The 19,953-nt window shown below is 40.0% G+C and overlaps 4 protein-coding genes across 5 annotated transcripts; 1 reads left to right on the top strand and 3 right to left on the bottom strand.

Moving 5' to 3' along the window:
- Positions 1-83: 83 nt before the first annotated feature.
- Positions 84-6,115, bottom strand: LOC111336864 (uncharacterized). Its single transcript, XM_022943035.2, has 3 exons — positions 5,068-6,115; positions 4,092-4,768; positions 84-3,126 (listed from the first exon to the last, which is right to left on the bottom strand). The coding sequence occupies exons 1-3, from the start codon at positions 5,943-5,945 to the stop codon at positions 1,943-1,945; spliced, it is 2,739 nt and encodes a 912-aa protein (XP_022798770.1). The 5' UTR covers positions 5,946-6,115; the 3' UTR covers positions 84-1,942.
- A 239-nt stretch (positions 6,116-6,354) lies between these two features.
- LOC111336847 (nucleoside hydrolase) lies at positions 6,355-9,341 on the top strand. The gene is made up of 2 exons (XM_022943013.2): positions 6,355-6,655; positions 7,708-9,341. Exons 1-2 carry the CDS (start codon positions 6,370-6,372, stop codon positions 8,421-8,423), a joined length of 1,002 nt encoding a protein of 333 aa, XP_022798748.2. The 5' UTR covers positions 6,355-6,369; the 3' UTR covers positions 8,424-9,341.
- Positions 7,505-15,370, bottom strand: LOC111336846 (rho-related protein racA). Of its 2 annotated transcripts, none has more exons than XM_022943011.2 (5): positions 14,852-15,370; positions 12,478-12,728; positions 11,525-12,225; positions 10,997-11,236; positions 7,505-9,314 (listed from the first exon to the last, which is right to left on the bottom strand). In XM_022943011.2, exons 1-5 carry the CDS (start codon positions 15,217-15,219, stop codon positions 9,096-9,098), a joined length of 1,779 nt encoding a protein of 592 aa, XP_022798746.2. In that variant the 5' UTR covers positions 15,220-15,370; the 3' UTR covers positions 7,505-9,095. The 2 variants fall into 2 exon arrangements, with proteins under 2 accessions (XP_022798746.2, XP_022798747.2); XM_022943012.2 differs by lacking the exon at positions 14,852-15,370 and adding an exon at positions 13,470-13,705.
- Positions 15,371-15,775: 405 nt separating this feature from the next.
- On the bottom strand, positions 15,776-19,914 carry LOC111336849 (nucleoside hydrolase). The gene is made up of 2 exons (XM_022943017.2): positions 19,573-19,914; positions 15,776-18,699 (listed from the first exon to the last, which is right to left on the bottom strand). Exons 1-2 carry the CDS (start codon positions 19,793-19,795, stop codon positions 17,969-17,971), a joined length of 954 nt encoding a protein of 317 aa, XP_022798752.1. The 5' UTR covers positions 19,796-19,914; the 3' UTR covers positions 15,776-17,968.
- Positions 19,915-19,953: the final 39 nt, after the last annotated feature.

The following is a 19,953-nucleotide window of genomic DNA, read 5'->3' as shown; positions in this document are numbered from 1 at the left end:
TACACGTTCCAAACACTTCGCAGCCCTACATGTCTCGACACTAACTTATTCATATTGAACCCAACGAAAAATAAAGCGCTTGATGAATTTGCCTAAACGGTGTATTTATCGTGCATTTAATGTTATGAAGAACTTATTCTACAAATAGCTATGCGTTTTAAAAAAAGGGAAGCAGCTTGGAGCTATTTCCTGTTATGAGCCAAAATACAGAAGAAGAACTTGCGCAGTCCGAGATAAATTGGGAAACTTTCTCTTGACCGACAATTCGATAACATTCGGTCAAGTTTACTTAAGGGGCTACACCTTTAAAGAAAGGAAAGAGGAAATAACTAAATCCCCAGAAAGGGCCTTCCATATAAGGTATTCCCAATTGCGAAAATCCCCAGATTTCAACTCACGTAAGAAATACATGCGACGTCTAACCATTCTACTCACAAAACAAACAAATGCGCTAAATACAGACAACGGTATTACCAGCAAACCACTAATTCCAAAAGTATCACCTCTTTAACTCCTAAGCTCTTCATTGTTGACAAATTCTCCTTGTTGGGAACTCATCTTACACGGATCAATTTTCAATTGTGTCGAAAGCAATCCGAGAAAGCATCGGTTTCACTTTCTTAGTTCTGCGTTGGGTCTACAGCAATCTACAAAACTGTCTTGTTTAATCGGATACAAACCAACACCAATCACAATGGTTGGTCGCGTTTTCGCGCGCTTCAGGCTGCTTGCCAGTTCTGTTTCTTGAATTCTCGTCGTTTCTTTGCAACTTTTTTCCTTTTCCTGTTTTAAAAGTGTTATAACAATGACCAGTGGCACCCTTGGTTACTACCATCTAATTTCTCCATGCAGTGAATAAAGAAAATGATCACCAACTATAGGGTCTTCATTGGGGTTTTATCAACTGAGTAGATAATATAAATTGGCCACCGTAAAGAGTATTAAAACGGTGGCCAATTTACATTATCAACCAACCATTATAAAACCCCAATGAGGACCTTGTTATTCCCGCCGACGCGGCTCCACCGTTTCTTTAGAAACTTACTCCCTTTGAAGGTTTTCATTGTTCAACAAATTCTCCTTGTCATAACTGTAAGAAATATATACATAACACTATGGAGAATATGCATACTGATATTGGGGCGTAAAGGGTTTTATTACACGACTCGGGCAGTCAGAGGGCCAATAACTAAAATCAACCAATCAAAATGCTCTATTGCCGGTCCAATATTCTCTAAGTATTGGACCGGGTACTGTCCCGAATGGTCCCGAATGATACCGCACTTGTGTCCCTTTGAACTTCAGTCGTCTAATAAATCTCTTATTAACCAAGCTTGCTCGGGACGGTACTGGAAGAATATCGGCCCTCGGTCTTTTTTGTACGGACCTCGCTGCGCTCGGTCCGTACTGTCAAGACCTCGGGCCGATATTCTCCCAGTACGGCCCTCGCGCTTGGTTAATAAGATATATAAGTCGCACCCAAAAGGTATGAAGTCTCAACACAACCCAGGCAAAAAAAAAAGGCGGCAGTAAAAACTTCATTATAATGCGATTAAAAATTTCCTTTCAAATTAAAAGCTCTGCAATTCCAGAGCTACGGTAAGGAAAAGTAAAACTTGATGACTGGTTCAGATCAGTTTGAAGTTTGTAATAGCGTTGTCCTCATCACTAAACCGAACCAAATTAATTATCTAAACATTTATCCAGAGTGAACCAAGCTGTCTAGGGAAACGATTCCTTTACGATCTCCCGTAGCTTTTCATCAATTTGGGCCAAGTCATCGAGATCTACTCGTTTACAACGCAGCAAGAGAGTCTTGCCACCAGTTTTGTTTAGATCGATCGTTCTCACAAGTGTGGATAAATTTACCGACAAGAGTTTTGTTTTACAACTCGCAGTATGTTTATGACATCACCCCGTTCATTCGCCCAGTTCAAGATGTTCACATCAATGGCTTGGCATCGAGTTTTGCTTGAATTTTTCCGGCTTCCTTCCTCAGTTTTCTTGCTTCGGGCCAGTTTCCCTGCATGGTATAAGCAATCCCAAGAACTGTCAAAGTGCGTACAACTTCAGGATGTTCATCGCCGTGAATATTTCTTTGTCCATTCAGAGCCATGTCTAAGAACCGCCGCGCTTGCGTCGTTTCACCCAACGAAAGATACGCATGCCCCAAATCAGTGAGTGTGCTGGCCACGTCGCTTGTGAACCGGCGCGTTTCAACTTCGTCCGGGCTGATGGGTGCCGCTGACTGCATGAAAGAGAAGGCTCGCTCAACATAGTCGCGGCTTCGCTCCTTGAAGCCTAACCCTCCATAGGTAGCGCCTAGGGCTGATAGGGTTCGCGCGTAGTCAAGAGGCTGTTTGTATTCCCCGAATTTCCTTCGTTGCGACTCGTAAATTTGAATCGCTCTCTCGAGAAGTTCTCTACATCGTTGTGCGTCGTCCAAAGAGCTGCACACATCTGCTAGACGTGTCAAAGTAGACGCTACCTCCAAGCTAGAGTCGCCATACAGTTGTGTTTCAATGGACAGAACATCTTCTAGAAGTCTCCTACTGGACTCTAAGTTCCCAAAGGAAGCATCAGTGGAGGCTACGGCCGAGATGGCATGAGCACGACTTTTGGGTCCCAGGCTCTTGGAAGTACTAGCGGCTAAGATGTGATCCAGATGAGGCTTGAGGAGTCTGGCGAGAGTCCGTGTTTGATTGTCTTGGCCGCAAACGGAAGCTACTCCGTTTATAGTTTTCAAAATACGCGCCGTGCGCTGTTGACAGTGACGAACGGCATCACTAGTCTTTATCTTCCTAAATTCCTCCTTGATCTGTGACTCACTCTCCTGCAACAAACCACTGACATTGGGCCCGGAGCAGAGGGGAAGGAGCTCGCTATCAGACAAATTTTCATGCAAATTCACAGCTTCCTCTTGAGTGACTTCACCAAGGGAATTGCGATATTCTTGCAGTGATCTTTGACCGTCAAAACTCCAAAGCCGGCGAAACCACGAGCTTTTGTTGTGTTGTTCTTCTGCCTGGACTAGATACTCCGCCTCTAGCTGCTCCATCGTCCGGGACAAGAAAAGTTGCTGGAACACTGAGTGCACCAAAGGACTTACTACCACCGTGTCCACCCCTGGTTAGAAATAAATCAAATAACTAGTTGTATAGACCACTTTCATAAATGGCTGCCGGATTAATATTCTTTTGTTTAATATTAAATTAGCCTTTCTGGCCTCGTTCTCTAGTACAAAATTCAAAAGAATACATTATCTCAAGCGAGGCCAGAAAGGCTAATTTAAATCTAAACAAAAGAATATTAATCCGGCAGCCATTTTTGAAAGTGGTCAATAATTGGCCATTTTACGGTTGTGTACTTAGTTGCCACGCCTTTGATTAGGAGTGAGGTTGAAGGTGACCTTGTTTTGATAGAGACCAGTATCTGGTTAGAATGATAAAGTAATCTATATTTGAAAAGCATCAACCTTTGTAACACAACAAGGTCACCCTTAGCCTCTCTCCTGTTCAAAGGCTTGGCAACCAAGTAAGCAACTATAAAATGGACTATTAACTGAAAGAATCCACATTCAAATAAGATCCTAATTTCCATTGCCTATCCCCTCGAAGGTGTATCAAATTACAAAGCAAATTTACATAATGATCACTCCTAAGAGTCATAAGGTTGAGAACTCTCTTAACCACTTATCAAACTCATTCCCAGGGCCTCTCATCTTCCCACCCCCTGGAGCAGAAAGACGAGACCCTGGGAACAAGGATGGCCACTTCTTAGTACCTAATCAAAGTGTAAGATAGAGTGTTCTATCTTATTTTAAGCACAACAGGTAAAATAAATTTTTAAACTGGTTGACCAATGCTTCTCCTTACTGAATTTTCAAAAAAGTCCAGGAAATTTTTAGGCAGTTATAAGAGTCACCAATACTAAGGACAGTAAATTTTATTGTTTACTGCCTGAAAAGGAGAACAATTAAGTTATGTAACAATAAAAATTGCAATAGTAGGTCATTTTACTGTAGAAAGGTGACATTTGTTACTTTTAACTCTAAATAAGCCAACAAACAAAAAAAAAAACACTTTTCTCACCCATGGGCTCCATTCTCCTAACAGAAACTAATGGACAAGCTTTTAACATCTCCACAACTCCATCCAACATTTGTGGCATATCAGGCACCTCAGGGTTAAGCATGGCTTTGATAGCATTAATGTTATCTTTCACTGCTGTTAAAAAGTTCTCCAAGTTCTTGGCCAGTTTCTTGATTGATAGGAACATCTCTTCTACCTCTTGTTCTGAGCTATTCTCCTTTTTAACCTCAGTGGGTTTTTGGCTTGGCAGAGCAGGTCCACTGCCTACCACAGGGGGCAGGTTAAAATCTGGCGACCTTAGATGTAGAGCAATCAGGGTAACTGGTATTGGCCAATTGGGTGTACAGGTTCCAAGAAAATCAAATGCGTGTAGAAGATGGAAATTTTCTTGCACAAGGTTTTTAGTTTCCATGCTAACCATGACATATAAGGGGCTTAATTCTGTCTCCCCATTAGCCTTTGTGAAGTTCTGCAGCTCTGATTTAAACTCACTTAAAAAGTCTAAACTGGAATAGCTGGGATTTTTAAAAGCTTTTGATTGCATGTAATGACCGGCACATGAGAGAGCCAGAGGAATCCTCTTTAGAATTGTCACAATGTCTTTTGCAACAGTCATCTTGTTTCCTTCCAATCCACTTAACTGTGAAAGAAGTTCTACCCCATCATCCATAAGCAACCTAAAAGAAAAGAAAAGAGATGAAATGTTTTAAACAGAATGACCACATTACCTTATTTACCAATGGAGTGATACCAGTAGTGATTAAATTACAAACAGTGACAAATGTAGAGTCTGATTTGATTGTGACCAAAAATGGCTTGGGAACTTACAAGTTAATAAAAAAAAACCCAGTTTTGGAAATTTTAAGTACCCTTGTCTGTCTTGCAGCGCTGCTCGTTGCCAAAGTATATTCTGCAGAAAAGTACTTAGAGAAACCATTTAGATTTAAATGTATTTAGTTTTCCTGCAGTTTCTTACCCTTCATCAACAATGTAAGTATTACTAATCATTACATCTCTGTTCACATGGCCATTTCTTGTGACAAGAACTGTTCCATTACCCCAACTTTTTGATGAATCAGTGGAAAACCAGCGGTGAATAACTTCATCATCTTTAACATTTTCCAAAATTATAATCCAGCCTTGGCTGTCCTTAAGTTTTTCCCTAACAGCATCAACAAAGCAGTCTAGCTGCTCTTCCTTGGACAGACTGGAGAAATTCACCCCTTCACCAGCCTTCAGTGTCCAATCACTCTCCAAACATCCAACAGAAATTGCAAACCTTTTAACATCAAAAAGAAGGCTTTCTTCCGATGAACCATTCAAAGTTCCAAAGAAAAGATTTCCTGGAAGAAACGTGTACTTTTCTTGTTCCTCTCTGGCGAGTTTCTCAGCAAATTTTCGTGCAAGTTCTGTTCTACCAGACCCTGGACAGCCAACAATATGAAGGACAGTCAACGATCCTTTTCCCTTCAACTGACTATGAAGGGAAGACAGAGCGGAGAGATCTCGTTCACGGGGAAGTACGAAATGACTAGGTGTTGATGGCAAATGTTTTACTAGCAGTCGTTTCTTTTCGTGATTTCTGTAGACATAGTAATAAACAGTGCCAGAGATTCCCAGTGAGCCAAGAACCCAGTATTTCAGGGTTGGATTTTCTTTCCAGGATTTCGGCTCTTCGTCGCTGTCTTTAGAATCTTCCTTTCTTTCTGCTTCAGACAAAGTACTAGACAATCGACGTGGCTGCATCCTTATCGAAATTCGTCGCAAGTTTACCAGAGTTGTTCGTGTCCTGGAGAAATCAGTTACTAGGCGCAAACAGCGCGTAATTTGAAAGCTCAAAGTACGCCAGTACATCGTAAAAATACCCTTCGATTGACTTGAATAACACCCGTGGGAAATTTTCCGCAATTTTCTATGATATTACTTCTAAGTGTTCCTCAAAACCGGAGGTATTAAAGCCACAACCACACAACAATTTTAACTTGAAGGTGGCCGCCATATTTGTTTCGCACGTGTTCAGTCCCCACTTACCCCACACCCGTTGCAATCTTTGCTTCTCGTAATCGTGGGATCACTCCGTAGGTGTTATCGAAAAACTGTGTACATTTCCTTCTTTTTTAGTTTTGATCATCAAGAAAACTGTAGCATCTTCATTATCGAAAAAGACTGGAGAATACTAGAGGGTCTAGAGGCCGTTTCACAGGATCTATGAAACGGGTTGCCTTCCATTTCATCCTTATTTCTACACCCACCATGCCACCCCTCGCCCCCCATACATATGGATACACCCGTCCCAGTCTCCAGAGCGCTTGTCCCGTGGGAAGAAGAGTTCGGAAGGAAGACAGTAAAGATGAAAATGAAGATTATAATTGACTGTGACGGTGGTATCGATGATGCCCAAGCTATCATGATAGCACTATCTCAAGAGATTGACGTCTTAGCCATCACTTGTACCTGTGGCAACGCAAACGTTGATCAGGTTACCAAAAATGTGTTTAAGATCCTCGAGACCTGCGAGCGAACAGGCATACCAGTGTACAAAGGGGCACACAGATCCATACTGGGTACAGTTAATTCAGATACTAACTTAATTCCCTGATTTATTTTGAACGTATACGTATAAGGGTTATACATGTAGTGTAATTCAAGGAAAGAAAAAATATCCGATCGTGAAGAACACTGCAACCGCGTGGAGCTGCAATTAGAGAAGAGGTAATTCAAAACTCAAATGGAATGGACCACCTCAACGTGGACACGGTTTTCCAAATTTTTCAATCAAACTAAATGAAAAAAATCAACGTCATGGCACAGTGCGATCAGTCAGGTTCAGTTTGGTAAACATTAAGACAATTTTTCGTGGAAATCCTTTGAAAACTCATGGAATAATGAGACGTACTCCAAATTTTCCAATTCTTACAGAGAATTGTAAATCTCTATTTTCCAGCCTGGGACTCAAACTGCAAGCCCTTCCCAACAAAGTGGTGCTCCCATAATTTCACGAGATTGCAACGGGAATGGAACCTTTAAAGATACTTTTTATGATTGCTTTTAATTTTTCTTATCATCATTTCATTTTAATTCGAACTTAGTTGACGTGACTAATTGAGTGAGGTGCTCTTTTGTTTTAATATACAACACCACTTGCATGTTTCCAATTTATCCAGATTCGTTGTCCATAAACAATGCATGGACAACTTTTAGTCCGAGTGACTTAAGTTTCATTCCCTGTCTAGATGTAGCTTGCATGGACAGAATGGGAAGGGAAAGTTTCTGTGAAAGCAAAGAGCAATTAATTATCCTACCTCATCCCTACATTAACTTCCCCTCCACCTCAGTTTTGATGCTTGGTTAGTCTAGATCACGTCAATTCACATGGGGGAGGGGGGGTTTGAAGCTTTGAAGTGATTGACACATTAGCACAATATGTATTCTATTTCAATTATAGTTTAAGGGTCAAAACAATTTTTGTATATCTGTAACTGACTCCCTTGTGTTCAGAAAGTTCACTACCACTTTGAGATGTGCACTTTAAAAAAACTTGTTCTTTTTGTTCACTACAAAAATAAGAGTTGTAACATTTCCTTAATTTATTTGGACGTATGTGTTTCAACATTAGGAATTGCCTATGAGCAACCATTATACCATGGTTCTGATGGCCTTGGAGATGCCACTGATATTAAAGAACCAGATATGAGTCTTCTTCAACAAACCCATGCCACTCAGGCCCTAGTCCAACTTGTAAATGAGAACCCTGGCGAAATTGTTATCGTTGCTCTTGGCCCACTGACCAACATTGCTTTAGCTTCTAACTTTGATGCTGAATTTACAACAAAGGTCAAAGAGGTATTTGTACTAGGAGGATGCATTCATGGCAAAGGAAATCACTGGGTTTCAGCAGAATTCAACTTTGGTGCTGATCCTGAAGCGGCACACATACTGCTTAATCAGTTTAAATGTCCAATTTCCCTGGTATCATGGGAGACCTGTTTAGAGCACCCTTTGGATTGGGAGTTTTTCGAGCGCTATGTGGGAACTGGTACCAAACGAGCAGAATTCATGAGAAAAATTTCAACAAAGATAAAAGAATATGAAGAGGAACTAGATGGTAAATTTATAACTTGCGATCCATTTGCACTGTGTGCAGCTTTACTACCAAAGTTTGTTCAGGAAGAAACCTCAGTTCATGCCACAGTTGAACTCAAGGAGGGATTGACTCGAGGACAGATGGTGGTTGATTGGCGTCGAATGCTACAAAAACCTGTCAATGTACGACTAATTACAAAGATGGATTTAGAACTTCTTAAGGAAATGATGCTTAACTCTGTTAAATAATAGATGCAAGACCTCTCTGTGGAAACCAGTGCAGTCATAATTCTTGGTGATAAAAGAGATGGGATTAGGTTTCTGGTGTTCATGAGAGCTATTTCCAGAGCAAGTTTCAATATTTTTGCAGGAGATAATGCAGCTTATTCACTCATATTTCTCTACTTTTCTGATATATGAAACAATAACATTTAGTTTTTTATCACATAACCATTTTGATCTTACTGTATTTCTCTGAAATAAGATTATTCCAGGATATTTTTCAAAGCATTTGTGTCATAAACATATTAGTATGAGCCATAGTCACTTATCAGGTTAAACTCCCAACTTATCAGGTTTTAACTCCCAAGATCTAATTGTTAATTCTCTCCTCTAGCTGCTACACATTTCCTTGTGAATTAGTTACGAGAATTTGGGGTTAGATCAAGGTAATAACTTTAACCTGATAAGTCTGAGTATTCTCATTACCTGTTTACTAGATAATGTAAGGACATCATAGGAGAATTTTCATGTTAATCACTTCTGGGAGTTAAAGGGTTTAGGAAAGGCAGCTTAAGCAACTCTACGCCTAATAAAATTCTAAGTAATTGAAAAGGCTCATCCACACAGTTTCCAATTCTCTTAGTTCAGTTACAAAAGCATTTTCCAATATATTGCTTGGATTTACAAGTAGTATATATTTCACATCACTTTACACTTGGAGGCAAGCTTGGATTGCGGGGCTCTTTGCTCAAATTCTTCTAGTGCTTGTAAATAAGACAGAGGAGGCCATCGATGTTCAGTTACATGTTTCCTGTTATCTCCTTGAAGAAGTTCAAACTCTTCAGTTGATTCAAACACTGAGAAGTTAGTAGAAATGAAATGAAGACACCAGTCAGCCAACTGTTTAGCATTGTAAGCCTGACAAATAAAAAAAAATTTATGTTAGCTACAGTGCAAATACCAATAATTTAATTTAAACACTTTCACCAGAGTGTGGTGAGGGTCGCACAACAGAGTGAGGCTCCAAATTAAGTGCGCCCAATATCCCACCCATCCCACCCCAGAGGAGGACGTCCATCACACAGTAATCTTGTGCATGGGAAATTAACGTCTCCTACCCCCAACCCTGCAGGAGACAGGACCTCCATTTATTCGTCCCTATCCAAGAAGACTAGAATATCTAACCATTTCTTGATGTTATAGAAAGGTAGCAAATTCTTCTCAATTATTTTAAGACCCTGAGTGTTGATCCGGCCGGGGCTCCAACCCTCTACCTCCTGCACAACAGTCCAGCGCTCTATCCATTGAGCTAACCGGGAGGCGGTTAATAAGAGCACTTTTCAAGTGAGTGTTTTAACAACTAAAACTAAAGCAATCACAACTACCAATAAAGTATAGGCAGGGGTTTCATTAGGTGCCAGGCACCAGGCAAATTGACCAGTTACGAGGACAGTTTTGCCCCCCCTGGTTTGATGACCTGGAGGATAGTTTATCCTATAAAGAAGTTCAGCTCAAAAAGTTTTGCCCGCCTGAGAAAACTATTTGCCCTCCTGCTGAAAACATTAATGACACCCCAATGAGAACTAGTTACTTGAAATGAAAACACTTGCGAACTGGCTAAAGTGCAGGAAAACACAAGTCATGACTGGTTTTTGTTTTGAATCTGATTGGTTAAAAAAGTGGCGCAAGTTTTTTGGACCAATCAAATGGCAAAGTGAAGCAGAACCTTTGCAATCTCATTACTTTCTTCACACAGATTATTGGAAATTGCTCCAGACTGCATTTCCTAAACAAAGACTATTTTCCAAAAGTGAAAATAATGTGACTGAACCTGAAATTGTCACTTAAGTAAGGAACAATCAATTAGCTCTATAACTTCCAAGCTATTATTAGAAATTTTTATCTTCCATTGGCTCTCATTTCTACAGGGATAAGTTGAGAGAATTTGCTGTTATACCTGGGTTAAGTTGGCTTTTCCCCATGCCAGGTTCTATGATTTTCCATACAGTCGAGCCTTGATTATCCGGACCTTGATTATCCAGACTATTTCATTATCCAGACTATTTGATTATCCAGACTTTTATCTCTGGTCCCAATTTTTTCATGAACTTTAATTAGTCGTGATCGTGAAAACTCAAATTCACAAATCATTCAGCTGATATCTGATTAGCTCAATTGTTTTGTTGCCAAGGGAATTTCAAGCTTGAATTGAAAGTTTTTATTTGTAGTACATACAAGCTGTGTAGATTTCACAATTAAAATGTTTTCTTTGCTGTATACCTTTTGTTTACATTTCTATCTATTTCATATTTTTGATTATCTGGACTCTCAATTATCCGGATTATTTACTGAGGTCCCGCCGAGTCCCAATAATCAAGGTTCGACTGTACTCCAAAAAAACCATCATTGTGATTCCAAATTCCATTTTGACTGAGAATCAAAGCACCGGATGAAGAACCACTATATAAATATGCCATTGCCAAATTCTATTTCTTTCATTTGAATCATTAAGTAAATTAAAAATTTTTAAGCAACAATAAGGACAATGAATTTTTTTTAATTCCTGCCATTGTATTCTTCTGAATAAACTTGGGTCTCACCTGTGATGTGAGGAGGAGGTTTATTACATCTTTTGTACCATCAGCTACTCTTTTCTGTATCAAAGAATCAACTTTCTTGGTGGTGTACAACTCACACATTGTCACAAGTCTTGGAAGACAGAATCGGTCTGCTAAAACCATTATTTCTACTGAATCTCCCTCCTCTATAGGGGCGTGGTCAGTGTAGAGGTACTCCAGCAGTGCCAAGAAACTTTGCAGGGTAGTGTCTCTAATCTCAATCTTTAAGGAATCAATATAAGTTGTAGGAAGTAAAATCTGTTATAAACCTATTTATCATACCTCTCAGTTAGTATGTGCACCATGACTAGTCAATTTAATGAGCTTCATTTCACTGTACAGCCCACTAAATTGAAAAGTTTTTGTTACATTAAATCTTCTCCCTTTAATTGAACCTAGAGACATTACCTAATCCTTGTTTTTTCCATCCCTACTGTAAGTTACAGAATCTCAGATTTCTGCCCAATGACTGTAAACCTGGAATCAACAAGCTTCTAAACATATGCTTACCTCTGTATCCAAGTCACTCTCTCTGAAGGCCCCACCCAACATAGCTGCCATGACCTCCGACCTTGCTTTCAATATCAACTTGTGTCCATAAACCACCATGCCCTCAACACAGAACTTGACATCAGCTAAAAATGGCTTGTTCAGAAACAACTTTTTAGCTGTTTGTCCTGTGTTGTCATTTAGCCAAGTGCCAATACTTGGATTAAGGAATGAATCTCCAGACAGAATGTTTGTACAGGTATCTATCAACCATGCCATTTGAAATTTCTTAGCAACATCTTGAATTTCTGTAATAAAGTTTTTGTCGTCATCATCTGATAGATTGGGTGATCCAGTGTAAAGGAAGGACAAAACTTCTGAGAAAACACCTTTAGTAATGCTCTCATGCAACCTTATTACAGTTTTACCTTTGCCCTGGCATTTTCCTTCTATGTGAGGAAGATTCAGGCAGTTATCTGCTTCATCGCAAATCCATGAAACATCTTCAAAGATGTACTGGAAAGATTTATGGTTTGCAGACATTTTTCCTACCAAAACATTCTTGAAGATAGAGGAGGAAGCAATAAGAACAGTTCTATGAGCTTCCAGAGACTCTCCATCAGAGAATACAAATCTTACATCTGCACTCATTGTGTCAGACATCATACAATTCCATTCACTGGCAAATGTTGAGCTGAGTACCTCCACATGAGGAGCAAATCCTTTAAAAAGAAGATAGCAAACCATTTAATCATCTTACTGTTAAAAACAGCCACCACCTGTGACAAATTAATAGTAAAAAGATCAGTTCTTAAGATATTGTGATGAAACATGCAAGAAGCAAGGAGAGCTCTCCATGGAAACCCAGCAGGAAATGCCAGTCAGCAAAGATGCACGTACTTTACAACTCAATACAAAATCATAGAATTGTCTAGTGTTTCACCAACTAAAACAGAAAATATAGCTTTTGATACCTGCTGGTGGTAGTTCAGGGGGAAGATTTTCTTGATCCTTAACTGATGTGGAATTTTTGCTTTTCCTTTTAAAAAAGCCCAAAACTCTTGCTGATGCTGAACTTTTGCTCTGGGTATTGAAACTAACAGCCATTTCTGCAGCTTTATTCAGAGCTTCTTGCACTCCAGTGTTTGTAATGGAGCTGCACTCTGCATAAGACACTCCAAGTGTTTCAGCAAGAGCCATTCCTTCTCTCGTAGACACAGTGGACCTGTGAGACATAAATAAACATTAATGGAAAGGGTTTTTTTCTTTCATCTGCAAAATCTGTGAATTCTACATTCTCTAGTTTCACTCAGCATTAGCCTGAAAGCAGAACCTCCTTTTTAGTACTTTGGCACAAGCATTTCTTTGCCCCCTTAAGCAACGCAAGCAAGAGGGCTACAAGGGGTCTACCAGTAGGACTGTCAATTGTTAGTGCCAGACCTCTGTCAAACCTCACCCACCTTGCCTCAAATCTCCTAGAAGGCAGAGAGACATGCGTCACATCCTTCAGAAGGCTGGCTACCATGCTCTGCCTAAAAGTGCATCTCTGCATCATACAAGGGAGCATATCCCTTATACCCCTCTCCCCCAACTCCCCAACTTCCATCCTCCCCCCCTACTCCCCAACTCCCACCCTCCCCCCTACCCTCAACTCTTCATGCACCAGCACGGTTTGTTCTTTGTTGCAACTGACTGGCAGTTGAAAGATAGGTGTGGTACAAGTTTCCAAAATACTTCAATAAGATACAACTGGGAAAACAAATACTGACATCTGCATGTAGGATCAAACAGTGAGTAAAGCAAGGGTGGAATTAGATATTTCCTTCTCATTATAATAATAATAATATAGTTTATTTCGGACCACTTGCAGCCTAAGGCTGAATTACTGGTACAGTTTTAAAAATATACACACTGGAAACCTAAATGAATAAATACACACAATACTTTACACAGGTTGATACTTAACGGTAGCGAAATTTTGAAGACGCTCAGTTCTGACAAGTGTGCGGTGAGAAGATTTGCCTGATCGCAGACACATTTGCGTTGTGCTGTGAAGTACCCGCTCATGAATATGGGGGTATAAGGGGTGACCTCGGCGAATTTTAAGAATAAACCGCTCGCATACAGCTGCACGGCGCACCAACAAGGTCTAAATGGCGGCCTTTTCAAGTGTATGATCATATGGAAGGTCAGGCCATATAATAGAAAGAGCCCTTTTCTGGACGTACGTTTTCCAGGTACTTTGGCAAGTCAGCAAACACAGCAGACGCGTACTCCAACATAGATCTTACAAGTGCACAGTATATGGCAACGATGTCTTTAGGTGGAACGCCACACTTACACAGCTGCCTTAACGCATTACAGCATAGGAGCATCATCCAGTTAACAGGTGATGAGAAAGACAAACCTCTCGGCCAAGCGTGATTTTGATGAAACGTCAAGTTCTCTCAACCATTAGGAAAGCTATCATAATCCAGCTGGAAGGGAGAATTGCTATTGAGAACTTAAACACAAAGGCACGCTATAAAAGAAGAGGTCCCTTAGGTGCCTGGTAGGGGAACAAAGGGAGCTAATGAGATGTTTACTTCCACCAGCATGGTGGCAATGATGTAACATGCGAACCACCTACTTCGATTTCAAATTTACCGCCACAAATAACGACAGTTTCCATTGGAGAAGGGAAATACAAATCTCAAAAATTCTTGTAGTGCGATGAAAACATAAAACAATTTTGAGGAATGTGCCCGCTGTTCACTGCTTTGGATTAGCTACAGCTCAAGCTGACTTGACTCTTAGGCCCTGTTTACAAGCAAGGAGGGTAACCCTTGTGCTAGGGTTACCCTAGCAGGTGGGTCAAAGATAGCGCGGGTTTACAAGCAAAATTTCACAGGTAGGGTTACCCTACCACCCAGGACAACTTAACTATGCTTGGTAACTGCACGCATTGTTATCAATGTTCAAAGGGTCTGGAAACAAGTAAAAAGTTGTCCCGGGTAGGCGAATTATCCCCAGCAGAGCGTTTACAAAGCAGCTAGGGTTACCCTAGCACTAGGGTAACCCTAGCGCTCAGCTAGGGTTACCCTAGTGCTAGGGTAACCCTAGCTGCCTTGTAAACGCGTCGATGAAAAAAAGAAGAAATGTGGGAGCGTTAGGGTAACCCTCCTGCCAGGGTAACCCTAGCACTAGGCTTACCCTACCTGCTTGTAAACAGGGCCTAAGAGTTCTACATCACACGACGGTTGGTTGACAACCTCTCTCTTTATAGCGCGCCTTCGTCTTTAAGGTGCCAGGAGTTCCTATGCCAGATGGACTAGAATCGTTCGTTACTGACAAAAATGCTTGACAAACCTGCTGTTTCGAAGATCCGTCTTCGTTGCCAACAGGAGGATTGGAGTCTCGGGTTCGTAGTAACGCGCCTCGTGAACCCATTTTTCGTTCACGTTTTCAAATGAACTTCGATTTGCCACATCAAAACACACAACAAATACGTCTGTTCCAGGATAAGAGAGAAACCTCAGACGATCGTAATCTTCTTGCCCTGCGGTATCCCAAAGAGAAACCGAGCAGGGAGAGCCGTTTACTGGGAGATTTACATTGTAGTTATCGAAAACTGTAGGAACATAGTCGCCAGGAAATCGACTGGTCGTAGCACTGATAAGAAAGCAAGACTTCCCCACGCCGCCATCTCCTATAACCACAAGTTTTAGATTCTGCATATTTCAGTGATTTCCTTGCAGTTCTCAAGACCGTAACAGATGCAAGATTTTTCCTTTCTATCGAAACTTCAGTTTGCTCGGTCTGCTCGGTCTGCTACCAAAATATTATTGAACAGGTTTTATACCAAGGGAAAGATAAAAATAGCTGACCAATGAATACATTGATTTAAGCTGATGACGTAATTGTCCTAATCGGTATGTTGCGTTACGTCGGTTATAACGATGATTACAAGAGGACTTGATGCGATATACGTGACGAACCGAAAGTGTTACTCTCCGTGCATTTCACGACTTAGCGATTTCTTTTCCCTAGAACGTAGAGCAAATCATAAAAATATGCTGTTTTGAACATCTTTCTTCCAATAATCACATAAGAGAGTGCTCAATTTTGAAAATCAAAATGTTTTAGGTAGAGATCTAAAAGTACACAAGGAAAATGTACTTTACATTTGAAAATCTATCGTATTCAAATTTTTGAAGTGTATAAAAAATTTCCTAACAACAAGAGCAGTCATCCCATAATTTAAATCATTCTTATAAATAAACTTAACCAACAAACTTTTTAACAAATTTATTGAATACAAACTATCTAGCATGTAACGGACACACGTCTACTTTCCCAAAATGATCTAGATATTGATTTTGCAACTTGTTATTAAACCAACTGGCATTCTTGAAATAATTAAAAATTTGTAAACCCTATCAATCCTCTAGCTACGACCAGTATAGTGAAATCTCTCTCTATTTTCCTGTTATTATTATCATTAAATTAATTTACTATTTTAATTTTAATTTATTATTTATGGTAATTTGAACTACTGTTTTCTTAGTGTAATCTGAACTGCTGCCAATTCGAAATCTTTGCAATTACCAGTGATAGGTAAAGGTAAAGTCTGTTTACAAGCCTAGTGGCCCATTAGGCCAGTGCTTAACTCCGGTTTCTGTACCATGAAGCGACTAGGAGTATTTCTACTCCACCCTTGATGGGATGCCAGTCCATCGCAGGGTTACCCCCACCATTAAATTGCCAGTACCCATTTATACACCTGGGTGAAGAGAGGCACTGTGAGAGTAAAGTGTCTTGCCTAAGAACAAAACACAATGTCCCGGCAGGGGCTCGAACCTGGACCACTCGATCCGGAGTCGAGCGCACTAACCATGAGGCCACCGCGCCTAGGGTACCAGTAATAAGCCCAACTTAATTATACCTACCCGCCTCGACTAGTTTTAACTAATTGTGGGTAGATATTTCTCCAATTGTAATTGTTCTTGTAAATCAATAGTTTCAATGAGCGCATTGAGATTTTTTATGGCAATAATCACATTGTAATTAACCTTAAATTGTTAAACAGGGTAAAAATATAAAGCTATCCATGATCTCCTGAAATTAAGCACTTATGAAATATTGAAGGTAACTAACAAAACAATAATTATAGTAAATCTCTATACTATGTTAAGAGCAAATGTGTTTTCAAAATTATACCAAAAGTATACTGGCACAAAAAAAAAACTTGAAATACCTCCGCAAAGATATCCTGCCTAGCATTGTAAACTACAAGAACCAGTAAGGGTTGGCATGCTTCTAAATGCAGGGCTGCAAATAACGGCTGGTCAACTGACAATGTCCGGTCAAAATAGGGTACTGACCGGACAAATCCTTGGATTCCCGGACATCTTGTCCAGTCCTTTACCAATTCATTCAAAGAAATCTTAATTTTTAACTGTTTGATAATCACAAGGACAACAGTAATGTCTGAAAGAAAAAAAAAACCAATATAAAAGTAGAAATTCCCGGCAGTCACAAATTTCCACGATGTCATCAAGTCCTGTTGCGACTGCAAATCATCATGTATTCCGTTATTTTATTTGCTTTATTTAAGTGTTCCCAGTTAGTAGAGGGTTTTACCTTTGGCTAGATACCATAAATTACTCTTAAATAAAGTGACTGATTGTTTGATTGATTGAATGATCAGAAACTGAGCACCCTCACGAAGAATAATCCCACTGCATCAAGAATACTCCAAGTAGCATTTGTTGCAAAGTGCAAAAAGCAAGCAAAATGCCCAAAACCTGGAGAATCCTACCACTCTTTTACTCTAACAAAAATTCACAAAAACAAAAAAAAGTCAAGATATATAAAAAGAGAATTTGTTTGGCTGCTTCTGCAGTAAAGCGTAGTAAAATTATTAACTTGTAATTTTTATTGCCAGACCGACTTGGATTCAGTTGTTTTTTAGTTGTAAAGGGATTACTGTGCAATCTGGGTTCACTATCGCAAGAGTTCCGACTGTTAAAATTTGTCCGGCCAAAAACGGGTAGTGTCCCAGCAAAAGCATGTTTGACCAGACAATGTGACCGGCAACTGCCCGTTGGTTATTTGCAGCCTTGAAATGGCACATAACATTCACTATGCTTATAGATTGGTCCATAATCCTACTTTCAAAACTTAAGGTAAAATTCTAGAAAGGATTCTTGGATATAATTGCTATTAAGCCAGTAACATCAAAAGGCATATTCTCCCTATTGTTCTCTATACACTTCCTGCAGTACTGGCTGGAACAATTTGTTGAAAAATTAAGAGCTTAAGATGGTGATCATTTTCTTTATTCACAGGAGCTTACTGTTTGATTCAGTTATAACAATATAACATGAAATTAGATAGAAGCCACTTTTAGTTCCCTAAGTGTAGTCCATCCAGGTTAGGCCAGCTACAATTGTCTTTGGTTCTTATTCCTCTTTTTATGTGTAATTATTTCAAGGAGTTCATCATCAAAACTTTATGAGCTTCCAAATCAACCTCTTGAACTAACATAATATTATGTTTCTTTCCAAGATGACCTCTCCAATCCACAACCATTTGACCTCGAGTCAAGTGCCCATGTAGCTCTGTCGTGGCATACACACTTGTTTCCTCGGTTACAATCTCTGGTTTGACAGCTACTGACATGGCAAGAGGATCGCAACTTGTGTAGCCCTGTCCAAAGCCTCTCTTGTTTTCCTTGTAGAATGAGGCTGAGACATGAGAAATCCTTTGTATAAAATCAGATTTTTTCGTCCCTTGTCCGATATACGAGTCATAGAAATCCCAAGATAATGCATGGTTTAGACAAAATTCCCATGTCACCAAGGAGACTGGACAGGTGAGCTTATTCAGCACTATGTAAGCAGCTTCCACATCAAAATGAAAATTGAATTCAGCACTCACATATGTGTTCCCTTTGGCCTCAAAGTTCCCCCCCATGATCACCACATTTTCTAGTTTGGAAGAAATGTCTGGATCAAGTCGACATGCAAGGGCAACATTAGTTAATGGTCCCAGAGGAACCAAGGTGATTTCTCCAGGATGCTCGTTTACTATTCTGATCATGGCATTCACAGCATGTTCAGTCTTCAGTAGTGACATGTCTGGGTCAGGAATGTCTTTAACGTCTCCAAGGCCATCCTTGCCATGAAAATGAGAAGCAGAACCCTTGCTATCATCTACCAAAAAAAATTTTTCTGTACATAAGCTAAAAATCATAGGATTCAGGGATTCCATATAACAGTAGGCAATCATATCAAATAACTGACTTTGACAAGATTTAAGCTGCCCTGCCCCCCCCCCCCTCTTTAAGGGAAGAGCAGGGAAGGGGGTCCTCAAACATAGTTTGGGCTGAAATTACAGTCAGAGAATTGATCAATGTTCAATGTTAGGTACTCCATTTGCGAGTAACTGCTTATTTATCTTCCATATAATAATCATTTTTTACCAATACAGTTATAATTAAAGTATTCTTCTAGGGGGGAGGTAATTGTCAGGTCATTGTAAAGACATGTCACAGATGTTCCAGAACTTATTTGCAAGATTCATGAACTGCAACAAGTTCTAGGAAACATCATCAAAAACAATACTTCCTTCTGGATCATGATTTCCATAATCAAGACCCAGATGGGTAGAACAAACTGGTATACAACTATTTGAGGGAGAGGCGCCCATTCCCAAGGCTTTTCCTGCTCACTCAGACTATGTCTCTTCTATATTCATACATAATGACAAAATTCAATTAATGAATTCATCTTCATTGGATAACTGCAATACATCTTGGCAGAAAAAAGAATTCTGAAATCCAGGCCTTGTTGAGAATGGACCCATGCCTCCCAAATAATACTGTAGTTGGGTACCACAACCTATAGAGCTACAAAGCCAGATCCTGAGATGGAGGCACACACAAGTTATACACTACTAAAATGCTGGGGATTATTGGTTGATCCAAAACCAAAGTCTCATAACTAGCATTATAAGAATTATACGGAAGAGAGTAAGGAGAATTCAACGGAGATCGTTGGAGTAATGCATTACATAAAGCTTCTCACCTAACAATGAACCAGCGGCTCCTTTAAAGACAGGAATATCTGTTCGATTGCACAACTCCAAAACTTTAAGCACATTCACACAAACGTTTTCAATAGTTGTATTGCCAGCGACACACGTGATCGCAACCACTTCAACATTAGGAGCAGCCAATGCTACGAGAATAGCTTGAGCGTCATCGATGCCGGCATCACAATCGATAATCATCTTTCGCTTTGCCATCATGTAATTTCCACCTCTAGAACTGGTCTTTTTGGGCTGTATATGGAAAAAGTATACACAATTTACAAGAGCAATGGAGGCAGATAAGGTTGCAGTATCCGCACGGATTTCCTGATCAAAGATAACTGAGTGTAACCTGGGAACTAGTCAAGAACGCTCTC

This window comes from Stylophora pistillata, chromosome 13 (assembly GCF_964205215.1).
Source record: "Stylophora pistillata chromosome 13, jaStyPist1.2, whole genome shotgun sequence".
Taxonomy (NCBI): Eukaryota; Metazoa; Cnidaria; class Anthozoa; order Scleractinia; family Pocilloporidae; genus Stylophora; species Stylophora pistillata.
Note: the sequence above shows the minus strand (reverse complement) of the source record. Positions and strands in the feature narration are given on the sequence as shown.